The following is a 23,984-nucleotide window of genomic DNA, read 5'->3' on the forward strand; positions in this document are numbered from 1 at the left end:
TCTGGGAGTGGGGCTGTGTAATCTCTCTCTCTCTCTCTTTCTTTCATAATCAAGGCCAATAAGGGGACGAACCTGCTGGGACACACTTGTTATTCAAAGGTTTAAGCTTTAAAGTCACAGTTAGATTTTAAACAGTATGCTCCGGCAGGTTCATCACTTCACGGTGTCTCATGGAAACACTTCAGTTGATGTGTGAATTTGTATGTGTTGTAAAATTGATGAGCCTGTTTTATTAAGTTGCAGTGCAACCATAGGATGTTTCTTTTAATAAGGAAAATAAAGCCATAAATCACAAATCAAGACATCCATGACAGAAGTTGTGTTAATTCATTTCATTTGCATGCACCGCTGGTCGATGGTGCAGCTTTACCACGTGTTTAGGGCTGGCCCTCCTGTTCACATCTAGCCCTCTCCCTTTTCTGACCCCCTCCCCCTTGTTAACAGCCATAACCTGTAACAGTTCACTGTGGTCACAACGGTTCTCGAAAATCAAAGTGGGTTAGATATGTTTTATGAAACTTTTGTTTTACCTTGACTTCCACTTCCTGTCTGTTGGTTACACATCTTCACCTTTAGGTGGCACCATTGTACTTCCAGTTGCCGTGGTTTCCAAACTGGCCTGGACAGACACAGTTGTCCCCTTTTTCTCAGTCCTTTTCTTCTTGGCACTCTTTAAAGTGAGTGAGTGAACATTTGAATTTCAAACATATTTTAATTTACTGTTATTTTATTTTGGTCCGACTATTTTTGAAGTCCTAAAACAGAGAGTCCTTCACATTACGCCGTCTATATTTAGTCCATTGTTAAATTAAATCTCTGCTCCGGATCTCCGAGCGTGTGTCTGCTCTAACATTTGCACAGTGTTTCTGCAGCTTTTACTTTTATCCACAGTATCCTGACAATACACAGAGACGACTCTTCCTCTAATATCCCCACTCCTCTTCCTCCGTGTTTCATTGTCTTGCCTGGGGGGTCCAGTCTTTTCCACACTTCATTTTTTCTTGTCAGGGAATCAAAGATTTTCTGTCAAATTAATTTGCGAGCAGCTCAATCTTATGAGAACGTCAGTCGATTGAGACCTAAAACCCCCATTACAGGAGGAAGACGGAGAGCGGGACTAACTGCAGAAAGTCAAATACAGTTTTATCACATAATTGAAAAATAATGTCGTTATTTTAATAACTCATACTGATTCCTTTTGACAAAAAATAAATGGGTTTTGAAATAGCTATAAAAACGAGCCAGGGTTAAATGAATGAGAGCCTAAATAAAATGACACAATCTTAAAGTAAACGTCTGTTTTGCTGTTGCCCCTGTGTTCTGGGCTCGTCACAGGGACAATGCCTGTGTACCACATCACATAATGGTCTTTGCTTAATATTGTCTCTTCAAAAGGTGAGAGACAAATAAGCTTTCAGACGAGCAAACACAATGGTGACTGAAAAATAATCTTGAATTGATGAAATAACGGAGAACTTACATTGTACAGTGTAATCATATGTTTGCAACGGTTTAATGACTGGAGATTCAATGCTTAAATTTCTGTGCGGATTCCAGTTAATAGCCTCATACCAAAAAAAAGAAAGAAAAAAAAACTCTCCACTCTTGAGCAAAAGAAAACGCCATTTAGGTCAAGGTGGATGAATATCTACATATGCACATTATTCACTGTACTTTCACCACAGGACACTTTAACTGTGACGATCTAATCATTTCTAACTGTGTGCAAATTGCATAGTGAGCAGATACTGCTACTATAACCGTGACTACTTCCTGGAGTCGTACTCTCGCTATAGGGAGCCACACAATGTAAATGTATACGGCTTGGATCGACTGCAGAGGCTCCGCGATCACATGTCAGTTTAAATCCACATTACTGTGGTTTTTAAACCCTCTGATTCATATGTAAATGTCACATTTAAAATCCAAGGATTCCTAGTGAGTGTGCCCCTATTAAACTATCAATATTAAATATCACAATTCCAGTCAATATTTAACGAGGCCTATTTTCTAACAATGCAGCTTTCAGGGCTTAGAATCAATATTTCAAAAAAAGTTAATTTTTCATAACTTAAGCTTTGAAAGCCCGAGTGCATTATTAATATCAGTTACAAGAGTGTGAAAAGGGACAGATTCCATATGCATCTTCTAAACATAGTGGTGGTGAAAAAACTATACGATGTGCACCGATTCCAACACATATCTTCACTATACTGTCAGCCCCCCCTTCTGGAGGGGGCGGGACAAAAGGACTCCTGACAGCAGCTGTGTGTTTTGCCGTCCCCGCTGTGTTTCAAATCCATCACTGTCAAAAGAGTCCCGCTTTTCTTTCACGCTAGAAATCCCATCTCTTCTGTTCTTCTTCTTTGTCCTCGGTTTGTTTATGAGTCTCAGCGAGAGCCCCCTCTGCAGTCTCAGCTCCCTCCGCTGCTCGGGTCTCCCCTCCCCTCTCCCTCTCCCTCTCTCGGATGATCTCCACCAGCCTCTGGAACTTCTGGTTTAACTCCTCCATCCCTCCCACCACTTTGGCGCTGTCCTTCTCCCCATTGCTCTCCAGTGAGCTCAGTGACTCGGCCCTTGAGTCACGGCCCTCGAACTCGTAAGTCTGCAGTGAGTCATAGGGCGGCTGCGACAGGTCAAAGGTGACCTGATCCAGACGGAAATTCAGGAGGTCCTCCATCCGGAGGGGCTGTGCTTTAGCAGCCTCTGTTCTGGCTGCCTCCGCCCCCAGCGGCCATCCTCTGCTGTTGCCAAACATCCCCCCTGGTAAGGGCAAAGGCTGTGGGGCCATATCCTTATTCTGGAGTCTGCAAATGTTCAGTAGCTGCACCCCCCCTGGGTACAACCCACCGCCGCTCGTCCCTTGCATGCACGGCCCTCTGCTGTTTGGGTTCAGCGAGCCTACGATACTGTACGTGTCTCCTTTCAGGTAAAGCTGAGGGTTCACTGAGCCCACCAGACTGCCGCTGGAGTAATTTCGCTCTGAAACGGAGGGAATGGAGGAATCAGTATCAATGTCGTCGACTGTGCAGCTGGTGGCTCCTGTGCTGATCTGGGTCTGTGACGACCCCGGCCGTCCCTCTTGCTGGTTTGATGAGGAGCTGGTGTGACTCTGGCATGAAGACTCATTTGGGTCACAGAAGGTCAGACTGGCAGTGTTGCTGGTTGATGTCGGCTCTGCTTCTGTTGGGGTTGTCTGCGAAAAGGAGAAGGGAGAGAGGACATGTGGGACTGAAAGTACGGAATGAAATAAAATGCCAAAAAAATTTGAATGATTTTAGCAACTGCAAAAAATACAAATAATGACATCTGAATCTTTCATATTGAGACAAATCTAATTAATCCCCGAGGGGATTGCTAAAGTAATTATCCAACGATATTGAAATTTGAAATTGAATTGATTGCACTGGAATATTTTTCTGAACTAATAAGGTTTTGTTTTGTTTTTGTTTTTATTATATATTTTTAAAGTTACTCTTTCACTTTCTTTGATAATGTAAACCTGATCTGATTTACCAAATTGTATTAGTTTCTAAAAAAATACTTTTATAGTTTAAAAAAAAAGAAGAATAAATAAAACAAAAGCAACCACATGAGCACATGGTGTCAATTCACATTGAGATACATGTCCACAGCTTCTGTAATGGAAATTATTTGTACTGAACATTTTACATGTATTTGCTGATGTTGCAGCCATTCTGGCTCCACACAAGAAGGTGGAAAAATAACTCCAGCTGCTTCGTGATACACTCAATAAAAAGAACCAAAATTGAGAGTGTGACCAAATATTTTGCAGCCACAGATTTTTTTTTGTCCAACCTGACTTGACATTTTAGCTGTGGACTGAATAGCTGAATTTGAAGTCGTGCTTTTTGATGATTGAAAATCTGAGTTCCATATTTAGCTGTGAAATTGATTTAAAAAAAAAAATCCAATAATACCTTTTGATATAAAAATGTTTCAGTGCTTTGAATTCGGTGGTGTTTTAAGTTCAACATTAGGGATTAACTTGCTTTAAAGATGATCTATAAAATCCTCTCAGGTTCTCTGCCTCCTTATAATTAAGGCATCTTTGTCTGTGAGTATCACCACCGTTGCCTGACCTTGTCCTGATCCTGATTCTCTTTGGTATCTGCTGCCTCTGCTCCGCCGCCTTCATTCCTGTCAGTTATTTTGCTCTTCATCAGCGTCGGCTCTGCCTCGTAACTCATCTCAGGGGAGGGCAGCAGCGGCTCAAAGGTGTTCTGGTTCTGAATGACGAGGGAGTTGCCGACGTGCCCCCCGGCGAGGGCGTGGGTCAGCTGGGTCAGCTGCAGGCCGGCCTCCAGCGGCCCGGCTGGGTAGTCCCTGACGACGGGCAGGGTGTGGATGCCGTAGCAGAGGCGTCCGTAGAGTGGAGCCGAGCCCGGCCGCTGCTGAGGGTCGAGGCCTGGCCGCGGGTTACGGCTCCAGCTGTACGTCCTGGCCCTTGGTGGATTCTGCTGGGTGTACCATCTGTGCCAGGAGATAAATGTCAGCAAAGTACACGGTCACACACAAACACACACAAGCTCCCATGAGCCACCACTGGCCAGGAACTACTTTTTTTTTTAAAGGGATACGCCAACATTTTTTTTCATGTCTTGCCTCACTCCCGAGTCCATGACAAGCAGATAGACACCATCCTTTCGACTGTGCGTGCAGTAACAAGGGAGATAGAGCCGTATCGCCCGTAATTAGCTTAGCTCAAACGCTGGAAGTGTATAGGTAGTGTTAGCCTGCCTCCTACCCGAGCTGAAATCAGCAGCAGAAGCTGATTTCATTTTAGCTCTAAACTCTGTAAATATATCACTTTGTCGACATTTCAAACATTTTTAGGCGAGAAAGTAGCCGTTTAGATCAGCAGTGTGTCGATAATTTGTCTAAATACCAGCTGTTTACAATTTTGTTCGGGCAAATTCGGCGCTACTCAAGCTAGCCGTTGTCACAAAATAAAACACCCGTTGCCCGTATACAGAAAACCATGACGATAGAATTTGTGCTTTTACTCTGAAATAGGAAGCTAACCTACCCTTGATGTAGCTAGCTTGAACCAAAATAAACCGTCTTTGCTTGAACCCTCCATTTTGACCCATCTCGTCCCGTTACCGGCATTTGACTGCTCAAGATGCCTTAGCCTACCGGAGAGTTTTGTCAGCTCTGAGACGAAAATTGGCCCGCCGGTTTCCGTTTAGAGTTGCTTAAGAGTGTCTCTGAAGACTTTAGGTGGAGGCAGGCTAACACTACTGATACACTTCCAGCGTTTGAGCTAAGCTAATTACGGGCGATACGGGCTCTCCCTTGTTACTGCACGCACAGTCGAAAGGATGGTGTCTATTTGCGGGAGTGAGGCAAGACACGAAAAAAAAATGTTGGCGTATCCCTTTAATGTTTTGGGCATGGCTCACATGTTTCTGTTGTGCATGTGCTGGATTCTGTGCATGCTCTGCAACGCTGTGATGTCAAAAGCGGCGGTGTCGGCCTCCCCTCCCCCTTCATCATCATAGGATATGATGTTCTCCCTGACATCATCCTCCTCGAAGGGTGAGTGGGAATCTCTCTTCTGATGGCGCAATGACAGCGAGAGTGCACACACCACTGAAGGGCAGAAAAGAGACACATGACCACGTACTCTACAGACATCACAGAAGCAACCTGACACAACCACTCAGCGTCTTTCAAAAAAAAAAAAAAAGTCACAAACAACATATTTTTAGTCGTTGGGAGAGACGGAGACCTGACTGAACCTACCCAGCAGCGTGGTGACACAAGCCAGCATGGCCAGTAAGGTGACCAGACTGAATATGAGAGACGGAGAGGTGGACGGCATGGGCAGGCAAACCATGTGTCTCTCCCACCTCCTGTCCCTCTGCTTCCCTCTGTCCTCCGTCTGCATGCCTCCTCGAAGACAGGGACAAATGGTGACGGTGACTGTGCCGGTGTTGGTCAGACCCGAGGCCCCGTCACGTAGCACGACTGGCACGTAGAGGGTGAGTAAGGATGAGGAGAAGCCAGGGAGGGGATCCAAGGCCGACTGGAGCACCAGGCTGGCCGTCACGCCTGGCAGCGTGGCAGGAAAACACACGTCACACACAATGACAACAACAAAGGCTGACCTGTTTTGGTTTAGTGTCGTGCGCTAAATGGAAGAGACGGAGGCGCTACCTCCGGATTCCTTGATCGTGAGGTTGAGAGCTGAGCTGGACTCCGGAGGGATGCTGAAGTGGACCGGGGTGTCCTGTCCCCCCTGGTCCCTGTCGATGGCTCGCAGAACCTGAACCACCTGCACAACACAGAACAGGAAGCTCACATTTAAAGGGATATTTCAACATTTTGGCAAATTGGCCCATTGCCATAATCCCTATAGTTTTAGGAGTAGGTTTGTTACCTTTAATTGTCGGTGCAAGCTGTTTTTCGATCAGCGGGGCAGAACCGCGAGCTGCTCAGCTAATGCTACAGAGGCAAAACGCTCTCGTGGACAAGTTGTGACCTGCACATTCACCACGCTATGAGATAATAACATATAATTATGTAACACACATGAAGCAAATACTCGGAACTGTGTTTTTTAAGTCACTCCGTGTCTGGGATGTAGTTCCGGCAACGCATTTGCCTCGAAAACATTCGTGGGGAATGTGCAGGTCACAACTTGTCCACAAGAGCGTTTTGGAGTTGTTGGATTTTGTATTTGATGAGTTTGATGGGGGAAACCAAGAAATCCCATTAGCCTCCGTAGCGTAGCTCTGAGCAGCTCGCAGCTCTGCTCCGCCGTTCTAAAAACAGCTTGCACTGACAATTAAAGGTAACAAATCTACTGCTATGACTAGGGATTATGGCAATGAGCCAATTTGCCAAAATGTTAAAATATCCCTTTAATGGTCCTCAAGAAACATCTGAGGGTGCAACACGAGATCCGATAAACTTTTCCACTGCAGAAACTTTGTTATGCTCCATAAGAATAAAATCAAAGTTTTATCACTATTGGCGGTCGGCATCTTTTTATGTGATAACCACTCATAGAGTTTTATAATTACAGCTTCATGGTCGCTGATGGAGCCCACCTCTGTGGATTTACAGGGAACAATGAACGGTGTTTTTAAATTTATTGCTCATGGTTCACCCCCCTAATGCTCCATCAGAGCTGTATTTAGTTACTGCCAATGGAAACACAACACTTCCTGCTGCTGCTTCACAATAAAAGCATTCAGCTGGCACGACACGGCATGGCTCTCATAATGAGGCAGCCACAGAAAATGCAATGTCACTGAAGTTGGCACTGGAAAAATATCTCTTTAGAACAGGAAATGGTCATTTTTTTGCTTTTGGATTAGTCTTTATAATTTTGTAAGAAGAAGAACAGTAGAATTAGAACATGGTTGTAATTATTTCTGACTGACAAAATTGTGAGTTGATTTTCCTGCCTCGTAGCATCTTTTGAGTATTTGAAGTGATGTTCAATGGCACCCATTGTTACCACAGTAACCAAATCAGCAAGGACTGAAACGTGTAGGATTAGTGTAACATGAATAGTTTATTCCAGTTCATTTATATTTTGAAAAGTAAGACGCCTGACAGTCGGTTATTAATACCCTCCATGACTGATTGTATTAGCTCTCTATTCTAGAGCTGAGTGATCAAACAGGAGGCAACTTTGCCTCCACTTCACCTAATTACCCTTCTGTTTAATGAAAGATGGGGAAAAAAATCTGGTCCAAAATGAGAGAGACAAAAAAAAAAAACATCACATCTGCTTTTAAAAAGGAGTCATTTACAAGAGGCTGTGACAGAGTGGATAAAAAAAACAAGAACACAGGCTGTACTTTTATTCAATATCAGTCAAAAAAGGAAAACAAGAACGGACCTGACCGGGGGCACTGGAGTCACATACAGACGTTGCGTACTGCCTGTCCAACTCTGGCGCATTGTCATTCTGGTCTAGTGTCTCTATGGCAACCACAACCCTTGACACAAGATTTGGATTGTCTGAAAGAAAAGGGGAAAAAAAAGGAGCACCAACACTAATGTTGAAATTATCACTGAATATCATTTATATAGCACACTTATATTCCCTAATGTTTCCAACTCCGGGCACCGCTTCTGGTGAAATATGACTGGAGTGAGCTGCTGCTGCTGCTGCTGCTGCTGCTCATAGTGCCCGAGGACATGGAGGGGTGGGGGTCGGGGAGGGGGCTGACATACCCCTCTGTGTGGCGATGACAGTAATATTATGCCACTGCTCCTGCTCTCGGTCCAACTCCATCACTGTGCTGATAAAGCCCGTGTCAGAGGCGATGCGGAACAGAGCCTCGGGGTCTGACTGGGGATCGACGGAGTACCTGAGATACAGAAATAGGGCACGGGCAGAAATAGGAAAAGGGAAAGGGGGGAAGATAGTGAAGCGAGCTCTGAGTGAGTGAGTGAGTGAGTGAGTGAGTGATTAGGTGAGCATGCGATGGCGTGATAACCACCTGATGTTGCTGCTCTGCCCTGTGTCTGGGTCCACGGCGTAGACCCGGCCGACGGAGCAGACGGGGGGGCAGTTCTCCGACACGTCCAGATGGTAGCGAGCCTGGGAGAATCGCGGCGGCTCATCAGCATTGAGCACCATGACCCGCACCGTGGCCTGGTCCTTAAAGGGGCCTTTGCTGAGGTAGCGGGCGTCCACCATGGGGTTGGCCACCTCCACGGCGAAAGTGTAGGAGCTGCGGGTCTCGTAATCCAGCAGCTGTTGGGTGGAGAAGCAAAGCTGCCTCACTCTGTTTACTTTATTGAAGACCTTTCATTTATGATTTATACCATGTGTATGTGTTGTAGATTTTCTCCTCTCATACAGCAGTCTTATTCATAATTAATATACAGTAAGTAACTTTTCTCTTTTTTTTTCTTGCTTTCATTTGGACGCTTGGATCGCTCTAATAAATGTTGCATCATTACTCATCAGGCTCCCTCCTCGCCCCCTTCTAATCAAAGATTTTCACCGCTCAATAATTATCTTTGCTGTTAACACATGTGAAAAACAGATAAATTCACAACGGCTGCCTCGAACGTGCTCTACGCACATGAAATAAGCTGTTTTTTCTTCTTATTGGTTCATTGTTGCTCATTAATCGTAGAGCCTCCGGAGTGTGGAGGCTGTTTGATGGAGAACTGGATGTTTAACTGGCTAAATAAAATCTATTTGCAACACCACACCAGAGCAAACTCTCCGGTTCCACATCAGATTGTGTGTACCCCACCTTGTTCAGCACAATCACAGCCTCTTGGTCTCTCCCGCTTATATTGAATATCTCGGCCTCCTCTGCATCCAGAATGGTAAACTCCAGCTGCGCGTTCTCTCCCAGATCAGGATCGGTGGCGGTGAGACGGCCCACCTCCACACCTGGTGCTGCCAGCTCAGACACAGAAAATGACCACGCACCTGCAGAGGGGAAAACAATAAACATAATGGTTCTGGGGGACTGGCACTGAATGTTGATTACTCTCTACGTGAAAAAAGTAAAAGTGCATAAAGTGAGGCAGGAAATGTTGAGCCACAACACAGCGGTTATTCACATGTTGGACGTGACTGAAACAAAGAGTTGCTAGAGAAAGAAAAAAATCCTCCGGTCCGTGTAGACCAAATGATGGCAGACATAACCCTCACTCAAACCCCCTCCTCCAGGTTCCTTGTGGTTCTTCTCTGTAGCGTTGCACTGCAGAGGCACAACAGGACTGAAGCCTCACACTCACTTTGAAATTCTGAATGTGTTTTGCTCAGACTGGACTGTGTGGTTGTCTCCCAGCTCTTCCACTGGAAGGAGAGGAGACACATTTGCAGCAACCAGTGCACTTTTATTTCCCCTGTGAGCACAGAGGCAGGTTTTAAATTTTTTAAATCAAAACTGTGAAACTACCTTTGAACACCTTTCCTGAACTCTACCACTTGATGTATGTTAAAGGGATAGTTCAACATTTTGGCAAATCAGACCATTGCTATAATCCCTATAGTTTTAGGAGTAGGCTTGTTACCTTTAATTGTCGGTGCAAGCTATTTTTAGAACGGCGGAGCAGAGCCGCAAGCTGCTCAGAGCTACGCTACGGAGGCTCATGGGATTTCTTGGTTTCTCTCATCAAACTCATCAAATACACAATCCAACAACTCCAAAGTGCTCTGGTGGACAAGTTGTGACCTGCACATTCACCACGCTATGAGATAATAACGGAACGTTACCGGACAGAGTTGTTTTAGAGGTAAATTCATGCACGTTCCTGTCGAGGGCGGTTTTTCAGCAAGCAGTCTCGAAAACAACTCGTAACGTTCTGTTATTATCTCATAGCGTGGTGAATGTGCAGGTCACAACTTGTCCATCAGAGCGTTTTGGAGTTGTTGGATTGTATATTTGATGAGTTTGATGAGGGAAACCAAGAAATCCCATGAGCCTCCGTAGCGTAGCTCTGAGCAGCTGAGCTGTTCCGCCGTTCTAAAAATAGCTTGCACGGACAAATAAAGGTAACTAACCTACTGTTATGACTATAGAGATTAACCCTTTGATGCACAACATATGCACACCCCCTCTAATGCGCAACATGGGTCTAAAATGACCCGCATTCATTTTCCATGTGAATTCATGCTGGGTGAGTGTTTTTTTGTGGTATCTTTTAAAATCAATAATTTTTATGATTGAATCCTCCAAGTATCATTTGAATATCTTGTTTTTAATTAGTACAGGGTGTTATTTCCATTTTTACTTTCTTATTTTATGAACAAATAGACAAAAAGTCTCAGAGAGTGGACCAGTTAGCTAGCTAGCTGTTGACATTTCTACATTCTACTGTATTAGTTAACTACAGTAGAACATGTCAACAGCTAGCTAGGTACAGTAGGTAGCTGTTGACATGTTCTAGCTGGTGTCTACAATAGAATATTATTCTATTGTTGTCACCAGCTAGAACATGTCATCATGTTAACAGTTAGCTAACTTGCTAATATTAAGGTATTTCCCTTTATGACAAGTAATGTAGCTACTTATTCAAGGTAACTAAAACCTTATCAATTATGCACAGTTATCTTTAATGAGTCATCAAATGTTTCTTTAGGTAAATTGGAATAATTGTAAAACAAGTAAATATGATTATATGTGCTTAAAAAAGAATATTTACTTAAGAAAATGATACTGTGCAGTGATTTCAAAGATATAACATTGAAATAGCCTACTCAGATAGAATAAACTATGGCTAGCTGTTGACCACAGTAGAATATGTCAACAGAGCTATTAATGGGGGAAAAAGGACAAGTAATGACTAGTCATTATTGTAATCAAGGAAACAATTGTCTGTTGTTGGTATAGATAGTGAGGGAATGCTAAAATTAAAGTATTCTTGCTATACTTGTTTTTTCAACTGGTCCACTCACTGAGACATTTTTGTTCATTTTTGTTCACAAGTAAGAAATGAAAAATGGAAATAATGACCCCACTAATAAAAAACAAGATATTAGATAATACTTGGAACATTCAATCATAAAATAGATAGATTTCAAAAGTTACAGCAAAGAAACTATCACTCAGCATGAAATCACATTGGAAATGAATGTGGGTCATTTTAGACCCATGTTGCGCATTAGAGGGGTAGTGATACAAAATGTGTTTTTATTAAAAAAGTGAAAAAGTAAAAAATAAAATAAGGATGTATTATGATCAAAAACAAGTTAATTGAGGAATACCTGGAATTCTATATGATGAAATAAATTTTTCGCAAAGATATAGCACAAAAAAACTCACTCGGGTCTATTTAGACCCATGTTGTGCATCAAAGGGTTAAGGCAGTGGGCCAATTTGCCAAAATGTTGAACTATCCCTTTAATGATGATTTTGGACAAATCTATATGCTAAATATGCAACATACTCAGTGTTTGGACATTTTCTCTTCTTGTAATTCCAGCAGCATATGTATGATTGTAAACTAGATGCAGCCATCAGAGTAGTGATGCCTGTCACCTGGTCCACTGCCGAAGCATCTCAAACTGCTGCATAAACATGAGAGAAAACTGAGTCCAAATGGAAATTCTTTTAAATCCAGCACCATCATCATGTCAAAAACTGTCATCTGTCCAGTTCTTTGATTTATCATCAAATAACTGCCTTCCTAATTGTCTAGCTGTATTTATGCTAATTACCAAATGCAAGGATTCTACCTTGGTAAACATGGAAGAAGACTGACTAGTAACCACTATCTGTTAACATTGTCATTGTGGGCCCATGTTGTCATGCTGGTGTTAGATTATACACTGCCCATCCCAAAAAAGTCACCACTTGGATTTAACTAAATTACTGTTTGGATGATTATGTTTCAGCTGGCAACAACTTATTTAACCCTAACTGATGCAGTCTCATTTCTTAAACAACCATGTCAGAAGACACATCCTGTGGTCATGGAAAAGATGTTAATATGTTTCAGAAGGGTCAAATTATTGACATGCATCAAGAAAATAAAACATCTAAGGAGATTACTGAGACTGCTAAAATTGGGTTAAGAACTGTCAAATGCAATATTAAAAACTGAAAGGATGGTGGGGAACCATCATCTTCAAGAGGGAAATGTGGTCCAATGTGACCACAGAGTCCAGACCTTAAAGGGATAGTTCAACATTTTGGCAAATTGGCCCATTGCCATAATCCCTATAGTCAGGAGTAGGTTCAATATCCTTAATTGTCGGTGCAAGCTATTTTTAGAACGGTGGAGCAGAGCCGGGAACTGCTGAGAGCTATACTACAGAAGCTGATGCAATTTATTGGTTTCCCTCATCAAACTCATCAAATACACAATCCAACCAATAGAGTGGTGAATATGCAGGCCACAACTTGTTCACCAGAGCGTTTTGGAGTTGTTGGATTGTGTATTTGATGAGTTTGATGAGGGAAACCAAAAAATCCCATTAGCCTCGGAGGTACTATGCCTAACTATCCCTTTAACCCCATTGAGAATCTTTAAAAAAAACAAAAACAAATGATACCGAAGCAAATGCAACAAAATATTAGAGTGTGTGACTTTTATTTTGGATGGGCAAATGTAAAGACTGGTTAATTCAGTCTAATACTGTAGATATCATTAAAATAAAAATAACTGATTTACAGTACGAACAAAAAAGCAAATGTATTATTATTATTAATCAGAACTTTGCTTGTTGTAGCCCTGGTATCTCTCTACACTGAATGAAACCCTGTCAAGCTCTGTATTTATCCCACCAACAGTCACATGTGTTCAGCTGAGAATGTGATCTGTTATTGTTACACTGTTTCCACTTAGTGAGCATGAGAATGAAACCAGTGATGTGTGGAAGGTCATTCACTCACTGGAGAGAAAAAAAAAGAAATGACCTCTGCGCGCTGGTGATGCTGCAACAACAAGCGGCCAAATCCGGAGAAACGCTCCCCTTCAAAACCGTCAGCGTCTCTACCTTGCTGATTGTTAATTATTCAAATCCTTAAAGCATTTGAAAATCACTCCCCTCACACTCAAAGAGCATGGTAAATGAGCTGTTTGCTTAAATCGTGGCATTATTTTCAAACAGAAAGTAATGACTGGGAGTGAGGTGGTGAGGGAGAGAAGATACAGTGAGATAACAGTAAATAAATAACACCCTGCTGGTATTTGAAATATTAAATTGCTCCTATAAAGCCCTGTGTAGAAGAACAATATATCAACATGAGAAAGGGGGCCTTTAAACATTAAGATCAGCGCGGTAAGCAGAGACTTTTAGGGGGAAGAAGCAGGGAAAGGCGAAAGCAAAACAGGGGCAGTATATAGAGAAATGCAGTATATGTCTCAAAGTGTTAGACACGTTCTGCAGTGATTTTACTGTCTATTGAAGCAGAAAGCACTGAACTTTAAGATGAAATATTAATAGCAGGGAACAGGGAAAAGCTTGGATAAGAAAAAGTGGACATGATCTTTCACTCTTCATCATCCAGCCACAGCCCATTTGAACCTCAGTGACCACGCCGGAGTGTTTAGATGAATGTTAATGCCAGTCATCCTGGCAAAAGGCTGCGTTATCGAAGCTGCTGCTTAAAAAAACAATGACGAAGAGGAATGGCTGAAAGGAATAAAAAAAAAAGGAGAGGAAGACCCTGGACTGACAGGCTGTTTAGCTACTACAAGAGATTATATTTTATCATGCACCTGTCAAAGCCACCAGGACCCAAAGGAAGCAAGAAATATCAGTCTGCTGTCACAAAATGCCATTACCACATGTTTCATCATTTTAATCTTAGCTCTAACACACACACACACACACACACACACACACACACACACACACATATACACACACGCACACTAAAGCTATAGAAGCAACCAAGAGTTAAGTGGTGATCTGATAGCAGCAGTGCTTACTGCGTCTGAAATGAGGGGGGTTGTCGTTGACATCGCTCAGCTTCACGGTGACGGTCGTGGTCCCTGATAATCCACCCAGATGCCCCCCCATGTCTTTGGCCTGGAGGACGACCAGATATTCATCCTGAGTCTCCCTGTCCATATCAGGTACGGCTGTCCGCAGGACGCCTGGTGGAGTGGGGCAGGGGGGGAGCGGGACGTAGAAGCAGAAAAATCACAACAGTAACAGATTTCACAGTGACACAACGTCTCCAGAAATTAACATCAAGAACGAAGTCAGTTGGATGCGTTTAAGAGGACGGGACGGGACGGGGCGGGGGGCACACACGTGACTCGAGGCCGCTTCTGTTAGTGAACAGTGGAAGTGTTCCTATCCACGCGGGACGTATGGTACAAATAACACGACATATGACATCTAACAACGCCGCTGGGATTTACTGTGTGAGGTGTAATCAGAGGCTGCGGAGGCGCTACGCTGTAGTAAACAGCTTTGAGGGGGGATGAGTGGTTGTACATGTGAGGCTGTGACCAGACCTGTCTGAGGATCCACAGAGAAATAGTCCTGACCGTGAGTGATGGCATACACCAGTCGGGCGCTGTTTCCATATGTCGGATCATCCGCATCTCTGGCCGTGACTTGGATTATAGACGTGCCTGGGAAACACAGAGGGGGGACGGGGGTTAAAGTAAAAAAAAAAAGCTGGTGGTTTGTTCATATAGACCATTCTGGAGTGACATCTATCTTTTTGAATATCAAATACTTACATCTGCGGGATTTACGGGGATTATCCACTTCTCTGCCGTCTATCTGTGCGTTCAAAGCATTTATCTTAAGATATATATACTGCTCACTGTTCCCCTGCTGGAAACTCTGATCCTGTGATATGAGCATTTTAGTCACATTCTGGCAACAATATGATGGAATGTGAGATATTAGATATTTTTAGACAGTGTGGGTGTCTATTATACAGAGAGAATACGCGATTAGCAGATTAATTGATTGACAGAAAATGAATCTGCAGATATTCCTGTAATTGATTAACTGTGACAAGGAAAGATGAGATGCGTTGCTGTATCTTTTTTTTTTCTTCAGTTGTCAGTGTTTGGTGTTTTGACAGGATTTTTCACCGTTTTGATTCTTCTCATAATTAATCATTAAAATAATCATTAGTTGGTTGGTTGAGAAAATTCTGGAGGATTATTTCATTCCAGCTGGATCAACACTAAAATACTAAAACTGACTAACATAACATAACTAATATCCCATATTTCTACTTCAGAAGAAAGTCATATAAAATATATGACCTAGTGAAGCTTCAAACTGTCACTGTCACTATGTATAAAGCACATAACCAGCTGCTTCCGAGCTGTGTCCAGGAACTGTTTAGGCCGAGAGAGAGCCAGCACAACCTAAGACTTGGTCTTCTCGCTTGATTTGCAAATACAAATTATAATACAAACTCTGTCCTGATTTGTTTTGGTGTTAGTTTGTCTTTTTTTTTGCTTGTTTGTTTTTATTTTAATGCTCTTATTTCCACTATGTAAATGGAAATCTTATGTACAAAGGGTAGGCACGATAAGCTATTGCTTCAGCCTACATGGTTGCATGTATTACTGACCAATCTATGCATTTTGTCAGTCTCTTCTTTTTTTAATCGACCAAATCCATAAATAAACTAAACTAAACTAATTGTTGATCAGTTCAGCCACACAAAGCCACTTAATTTATTGTTAAGTTATTATTATATCATTGTAATAATGCTGCAAAATGTCCTTCCTTCACTTTCACGTCCATCATCTTATGAATTGTGAGACGGTTGAGTTTATCCTCCTAATCGATCAATGGAATAAAGTGAACATGTCTTTGGTGTGTTACCTGCTGCTCTAATGGATGAATCACTCTGTTCTAGTGAATGAGTGATTCCATTGTCAGTAATGACATAAATACACCTGCTCTCCATTAAGAACACAACATTTTAAGATCTCAAGTGGAGCGTCCCCCTTATACTTGTTTTTTTGCCTCGTACCAATGTTGGCCATCTCCGGCACCATGGCAACGTAGGCTTCCTTAGGGAAGATGGGCGGGTTGTCGTTGATGTCCTGCACTCTGATGATGAACTCTGACGACGGCTCCAGGGCCCGGCCGGTCTGACGGTCCGTAGCCGTGGCGATGAGCCGGTACTGGTCCTTCTCCTCGCGGTCCAGGGACTTGGTGACGTGGATGTTTCCCGTGTTGCTGTCGATAACAAACACGGAGCCCACTCCCTCTCCCTCCAGCGTGTACTTGGTGCGGCCGTCTCCTTTGTCCATATCCGTGTGCAGCTGGAAAAAATATACACATAACAGGGATACAGAGGGAGGAAGAAAGCTTTTAGTTTCTTTGTCCCAGACAAGTGGAATAAACTGCAGGATTCGCTAAAACTGAAACAGTTTATTTCAGTAGAGTCCTTCAGGAGTCTTTTAGACCTTGTCTTTCATATTGAGTGTACTTGCTTTTCCTGAAGCTGAGACCCTCAATTATACTGTATATTGTTTTTCCTTGTGTCTGCTCAATGTATTTCTAATTCTGACACTTGATGATCATACTGTGTACTTGTTTATAATTGTGTTTGGTTTTGCTTTTATGCTTGCTTTGCTTGATCGGTGTTGCTGTTGTGTTGTTCTATCTCTGTAATCAGGGCGTCATTGTAAAAGCTCTCAATTGGCTTCCCTGAATAAATAAAGGTTTGAAATGAAATGAAATTGAAATGTCACGATTATAGATTTTCTTGGTACAATTATTGTCAGAGAAATAATTACGGTATTATGATTATTATGCATTAATAGATTTCACAACACTATCAATGTGTAAAATCAAATATAGTCAAAATATAATTACATTACTCATTGTTTACACAAAATATTTCAAGTATGTATCATGTCATATAATATATGACCAATTATTAATCTCCCAGGGGAAGTGTATGAAATATTAGGTCATATGGTTATTTATACCAAATGTTTACGTTTATTCGAATGACACACTAACATTTAAATTCCTACCAGTTCAATGTTACGTTAGTTTAATGGACCACCAGTATTTGTGCAATTACCTTTACTTTGGCGCACATCTGCCGATACAGTATCTTTTTTGGAAAAAAACTTTATTTAGGAAACTTTACAATTAATTCATTGTGGCGTTTAATACCACAATTAATTATGAAAACAAGTAATTGTGACATCTCTAACATATAAAAAACCCCAGAGTCGGTTACTGTGACACCTCCAGGCCTCACGGCAGACTGCTGATGCAGGTATTGCTCATTAACACCGCCGCGAGTGCTGCGAACACAACAACGTGAAAAAAGGGGGCGAATTGTGTTGGGGCGGGATGTGCTCAGTGAATCTGAAATAAAAAAGGCACCAGGTGTGGAAGATACATATGGGACCAGGATGAGTAGTGATGCACACAGCTAATCAGCTCATTGGACCAAACATGCCACTGGGGGCTTTTGAGGGCAAAAAAAACCCACATCAGTGTGGACAGCGGCCATGTAAATGTCCCACATGTATGTTCACAGATGCATCCTGCTAACACAGGCAGCATCCATCTGTAATTCTTTCCGTCTTCTCCCGTCCATCTGTCCCGTCCTTACTCCTTGTAAATCCATCTGCCTCACTTCCCTGCACCTATTAAACCACCTCTTTTTCCAGTTTCTTGCGTCTCTCCCTTTTCATCAAGTTACCTCGGTTACACAGGATGCCCATCTGCTCACATTTCTCATTCCTCTTGCTCTCCTCTCCCTCTCTCCCTCTCTCTCTGTTTTACTCCCTGATGCAGAATGCTGGTTGGGTATTTAACGGCAGAGAGGATATTAGTATGAGCTTGATAGGTAGAAGTCCAAACACACAGAAATAGAAAGCTAAAGAGATTATTCAGCCCTCATGACACTGAGCTTTCTGACCAGGAACCCTCACAGTTCTCTACCCTTAAGGCGCATCTGCACATGTTCATAATCCACAAGGCTTACTCCCAACTTCTGCTGCATGTGGACCCTCGACACTTCCAGGAACTAAAGCCTTTCGTTTAAAAAAAAAAAAAAAAAATTCTACCTCAACAATGACTGTTTACAAATTTGAAGAAATTATCTTCGCGAGGCACATTCATCCTGTGACGCGCTCGTGTGAAAAAAGAGGAATTTAATTGCCTACATAATGATGTGTTGGCGAAGAGGAGCTGCACACTTGAAAGCATCTTCTACGTTTCAACATAATGCATGTTAACAACATACGTTCAGGCATTTCTCACACAGCATGCAAGCAGAGTCCAGGAGAATATATAAGATTAGTGTACATCATGTATATATGTGTGTGTGTGTGCTGCAGGGATAAAGTTGGGGATTATAGAAACTCATGATAGCATACCCTACAAATTGCTAGATAAGGGACTCAGGCTTTTTTTTATTCATCCCTACACACCCACATCCCACTCACTCTTTCTTCCTTAAAGCTAGCTTTGATTCTGATCCCACACTTCACCGCCAGAGACATCTTTGTCAGAGTCTGCGCCTATCTCAACCCCCCCCCCCCCGCTTGCTCTTTGCTTCACCCCCCTCCTCTCTTCTCTACCAGGCCCTCCTCTCCTCACTGTCTAATTGCTGGCTCGGTCCTGCTGTGCTTCAGTCGGCGTGGAAAAACACTCTCACCGAGGGGAAGAAATTCATCCGCCCCAGACAAACAAAGCTGAGAAAGAAGAGGAAATTCTCTTTTTGTCGCCGCATGTCCCGCTCTGTAATCTGAATTTTCCCCTCCTCTCACTCCTCCACATTCACCTACGGGTTTGTACAGTATCTTCTTTGCGCTGCTTTATTATTTTTCTTCAGCAGCCGCCAAACTCTTCCCTGTTTTTCGCCCCGTTGGTTGAGTCACCTGAGATTTGGACTGTTGATGGCTCACCTCAAGCCTCGCGTCATTAATGGGTTTTGACGTGATCGTCTCTATTTTTGGCAAATAAACTGAGGCGGAGAGAGAAACCACTCTGCTTCCAAACCCCTTGTAGTGCAGCGACGCTTTATTACATGAATATCCAACCTAAAGACTGTGCTCGCAGCGGAAACCAGCAGCCCCGGTGTGTCTACTGATTGCTTTAACGCCCCTCCCAGACTGTATCAATAACAACCAGAGACGGAGATTAAACATTTATGAGGTGTACACTGCACTGGTAAGAATCCAATCTAGACTGTCACTATAAAGTATACTGCTGGCTGCAAAGTGGCTGGCAACATTCCCTGTTAGTGTTACAGCTGATATAATCCCACTCTGAGTGTTACTGTGGCTGCCAGCAGCTGCATTAGTGAGGAGCACCTGACTGTGAAATGCTACAAGTGAACCCCTGGGATCCCAATGGTTCAGGTGTGCTGCCGTGGATTAAATCACCTCAGGCACCTCTCGTGTTGAGAGTGCAGCACCGACAGCAGTCGAAGGGGGTTTTTGCTGGTGTGGCCCCCGCCGCGAAAGGCTCAAGAACGTGACACGACAAGTGGCGCACAAACACTGCAATTATATGGTGTCGTGCTTTTTGCCGTACGCCTGAGCGCGTTAAGGAGCACCCAGAGCACGGGAGAAGACTAATCAGGATTTGTAGAAGACGAGAAAAACGAGGCTTTGAACAAATAATCTGTTTTTTTTTTCTCCATCTCAATTAACGCACAGTTTGATGATTTGGCCTCTCTCTCTGTCTCTGACCCCTGGACGCTCGCCCACGCTGGTTGGCCCTGCTCTGCTGCGCCGTCCAAGGTCGTTACTGGCCCACTCAACCTGACACACTGTTACAGCGGCCCACATTAGAGTGGGTCATTTTTTAATGGTTTTCAAATAATATCGTCTAATATTCCTCTCCCAGGGTTACTGTTACTGTGGAGAGAGGGAACTGAAGGAGGGAGTGATGTGAAGATCGATAGTCAAGTATCGACGCTTCCGATACCGAAAGTGTCCGCTTTAGGATTGAAAGGCTACTCATGGGGTGTTGTTTAGCTCAGTGGGTTGAGCAGACGCCCCATATGTAGAGGCTACAGTCCTCGCCGCAGCCAGCCCCCGTTCAAATCCTGACTCTGGTGGCCCTTTGCTGAATGTCATTCCCTCTCTCTCTGCCTCCCCATTTCCTGTCTCTCTACTACTACACTATTGATTAAAGGCAAAAGCCCAAAAATATACTTAAAAAAAGAAAGGGTAGGCTACTCATAATGAAGTATTGATACTATCACCAGTCTGCACTAATTTGGGGTTAACAACTATTTTCATCACAGTAGACAGTCATTTACAGGACCTTCTCCCCTTCCACACACACAGCCACGTCATAGCCCTATAGCAGGTGGATTAAAGTTTGGACGTTATTATTAAAGGTAGAGTCTGCAGGTTTGTTCATTGCAGTGTGTAAACATAGCATTCAAACTGGGCCCCTCCTCTCGGGCTCAACTGTGCAGCCTCCTGGTCCTGACAGCAGCAGCAGCAGCAGTTGTCAGGACCACAAAGAAAAGGAAATACAGTCCAAGTGAAGCGCTGGCTGGCAACGGGAGCCTGGAGGGCTCAGCTGCGACGAGTAGGAGGGCCGTTGCGGTGAGTGAATGCTAGCCACCACCGCTAGCGGAAGTTAGTGTCGAGCTGGCATCTGCCGCTAGCATCTGGGACAACTAGCGTGGCTAGCATCCCTCCTACTCGTGCTGTACAGAACGTCACCTGCTCTGTCATTGGCTGGAGAGAAAACACCCATAGGTGATGAGCAGGATTTCTTTTGAACAAGTCTATATTTTGTTGGAAAATCCTGCAGACTCTACCTTTTTAAAAAAGTGTTTCTAATTAAAGAATAAGAAAGATCATCTGTGATTTATTCATTGCTATCTCAGAGACTTTGCAGACCTTTCCTTTAAATGTGAATTCAAATGGTCAATGAAGTCCTCTAAGCTATGTTCTAAATTAGCTAATTTTCATATATTAATATCATAGAATTGTGGGAAATGCACAAAATCCATTCTGAAGAAGGCTCTCATTTGGACCCCCCCCCCATGTCTATACCATGGTTACTCCTTTGGGTTTAATGTCTGTTTTTCAGTGTTTTATTGCCACTGACAATTCAAATTAAACCAAAGAATGACAGTGTGTGTTTTGATGTAATTGTGTTACTACAGTTTGAAACACACATGAAGCTTTTGTAAAATGTATCAGCAATAGCACTTCTGGATGGGATCGGAATGAAAACCAGTCATCGCACTAGAGACAGGAGAGCAGACACACAACAGCCACACGTAGTTCTGGCAAACATGTAGATACAGTATTAGGAATACAAAATACTGTTCATGCTTTTGCCAAAACTCCAAACTGAAGCACAGACCTGACCCACACACACACACACACTCATGCTGGCTGCTTACCCGTCCAATGAGCACAGGCTCGGGCCCTCGGTACTCCTCGATCACAAAGAACTGGTTCCAGAGCCAGCTCCTCCGGCGGCGGGAGCGAGGCCCCGACCGGCCATCCTCAGACTCTGTGACCCACTTAGAGCGGCCCCGCGTCCTGTCAGGCACCACGTCACCGACACCTGTCTCCAAATGCAGCTCTGGCCGGAGAGAGCGCTCCTCTTCTGAACCGGGCATCGGGCTGCGATCATTAATTACACCTTCAACCTCTCCATTAGTCAAATTGCTCTTTTTCTCCTGGTTCACGGTGAGTTCAGGACTATGTTTGAGCATTAAAGACGTGGCGGCAGATTCTGGATGTTCAAGTGTGACTGCACTGTCATTTGGTTTAACATTTGGCAGGGCTCTTACATCATCCTGACGCTGCTTCTCCACCTCTCTGATTCTCATAAAAAGATTGTCCCTGGACTCTGGTTCTGATAAAACTTCTTGTCTTTCGCTTAATGTCACTTGCAAATCCTGATCTTCCTTTGAAAAGCCAACAGCCACGGAAATGCAGCTTCTTTCCCCTTCACAGAACAGGAGCAGAAGAAGCACAATGTGCGCTGCCATGGCTGAATTTCACCGATCAGTCTGTATTGAAAAGGAACTGACGAGCTGCTGACCAGAGGCGGGTCGTCATGATGACGTCGTCTTCCCGGAGACAAGCTGCGGATCGTCCTCTCCTCTTGTGCTTTCCCCACGATGCACGCATGCCGCAGGCGTTCACCTGAGAGAACACATAATTAGTGACATCTATTAACTGTCTTAATTAAGAGCAGAAACAAGTCCCGCAAGAAACAGGCGTGAAACAGGCGACAATGTGGAATTGAAATCTTCATCATCAGCAGATACGCTGATACAAACTTGTAGTTGGATGTTTCAGTGCTGCTTGTTGAGCCGCTCTGTTTGCTGATCTGAGCGCTTCCTGCCAGCTGCTGTAAAAATAGCAGTGAGTTTTGCACAGACACTGAGTGCTACGGCCTGATAAGACATGATTAAAAAAAAAAAAATTGAAAAAAGGAGAATTCACTCTGTATCAGATCCTGGCGGTCACATTATTCTGCTGTTGTGTTTGAATACTATTGATCACTCGTCTCAGACAATTAAGTGTGGTCTTAAAAAATTTCAATTAATTTGCAGCCTGAGGTCGCGGAGATGAGGGGGAAGCTCAGGTACTTTACTGTTCCTTGTCACACACAACTGCCCGGACACGGGGGTGATTTATGTCATCGCTAAAGATGGTCACCCCGGAAAGAAGTTTCCCTCAAGAGATTAATTAGGCTCATAAATAATTTAATCAATGACTTGTCCTCATTTTCCAAAAGTTTAATGATGTGAGTTTCGTTAGTATTTGAGTCAGGGAGCAGCCATTGATCTTTGAAAAACTTGATGTACTGAAAAGTGTCAGCTCCTTAACGACTGAAAGTGTGTAATTGCAGTTTCTCCATCCATGCTTCACCTGCATCCATCACTCTGCTTCACTATTTCCTGCAAAGAATGTAAATTTCCTGACATCTGTTTTCACCGTTCTGCACGCATGGAGGCGTGCATTATCTTACACTCACACACAAACACGGTGCAAGAGTGCATGAGTCATGCGTGCGCGCGGGGTTGTGTGGTCTTCATGAATCCACTTGTCTTAAACAGATTTATAGTGGAAGACTTCCGTGTTGAAGAGCTGAGGAGGATTCTGGGTGACGCTCTGTAAATGATCAATATCGTGAACATAAATGACTCCGTACGCACTGATAAACCTAAATCCTCCAGCCTCAGTGCATTAAATAAATGTACAGTCAGACACTTTGATTCATTTACATGCAAATAAGTACAGAGAGGGCCTATAGTATCGCACAAGCCTTTGATGGCAGTGTATAATACGAACCATAACATTTTCTGATATGCTACATACAGTATGAAAGGAAGGACACATGAAAATGAACCCAACTTTCTTCTTCACTCCAGATACTGACCCAGTTTCTCAAAAAGCAGGATGGAGAACTGAATCAATTTGAGAATTTGATCAGAGAAAATATTAAGTCCTTTCTCCTCCTTCTCATCTTTTTTTCTCTCTTCAGAATTCACCCTTGATTTTTCTCTCTCTCTCCTTTTGCACACCAATTATACCAAGTCATCCATGTGTAATGCTCCATGTTCAGCATC

The 23,984-nt window shown here is 43.4% G+C and overlaps 1 protein-coding gene across 1 annotated transcript; it reads right to left on the reverse strand.

The window, feature by feature from the left end:
- Positions 1 to 559: 559 nt before the first annotated feature.
- Positions 560 to 22,577, reverse strand: cdh24a (cadherin 24, type 2a). Its single transcript, XM_085773477.1, has 13 exons — positions 21,798 to 22,577; positions 16,419 to 16,713; positions 14,926 to 15,045; positions 14,392 to 14,559; positions 9,255 to 9,436; positions 8,487 to 8,743; positions 8,218 to 8,354; positions 7,880 to 8,001; positions 6,184 to 6,301; positions 5,770 to 6,078; positions 5,427 to 5,616; positions 4,104 to 4,494; positions 560 to 3,196 (listed from the first exon to the last, which is right to left on the reverse strand). Exons 1-13 carry the CDS (start codon positions 22,392 to 22,394, stop codon positions 2,336 to 2,338), a joined length of 3,747 nt encoding a protein of 1,248 aa, XP_085629603.1. The 5' UTR covers positions 22,395 to 22,577; the 3' UTR covers positions 560 to 2,335.
- Between the last annotated feature and the right edge of the window lie 1,407 nt (positions 22,578 to 23,984).

This window comes from Trachurus japonicus, chromosome 4 (genome assembly GCF_045865225.1).
Source record: "Trachurus japonicus isolate A0001 chromosome 4, Traja_1.0".
In the NCBI taxonomy this organism is placed as follows: Eukaryota; Metazoa; Chordata; class Actinopteri; order Carangiformes; family Carangidae; genus Trachurus; species Trachurus japonicus.

Excerpts from the sequence above, each read along its gene's own strand:
- cdh24a (XM_085773477.1), bottom strand. The coding sequence starts at position 22,394 with ATGGCAGCGCACATTGTGCTTCTTCTGCTCCTGTTCTGTGAAGGGGAA. Across the intron at positions 16,714-21,797 it reads AGCCTGTGCTCATTGGACGG|CTGCACACGGATATGGACAA; the intron begins GTAAGCAGCCAG and ends TATTTTTTCCAG. Across the intron at positions 15,046-16,418 it reads GCCGGAGATGGCCAACATTG|GCACGTCTATAATCCAAGTC; the intron begins GTACGAGGCAAA and ends TGTGTTTCCCAG.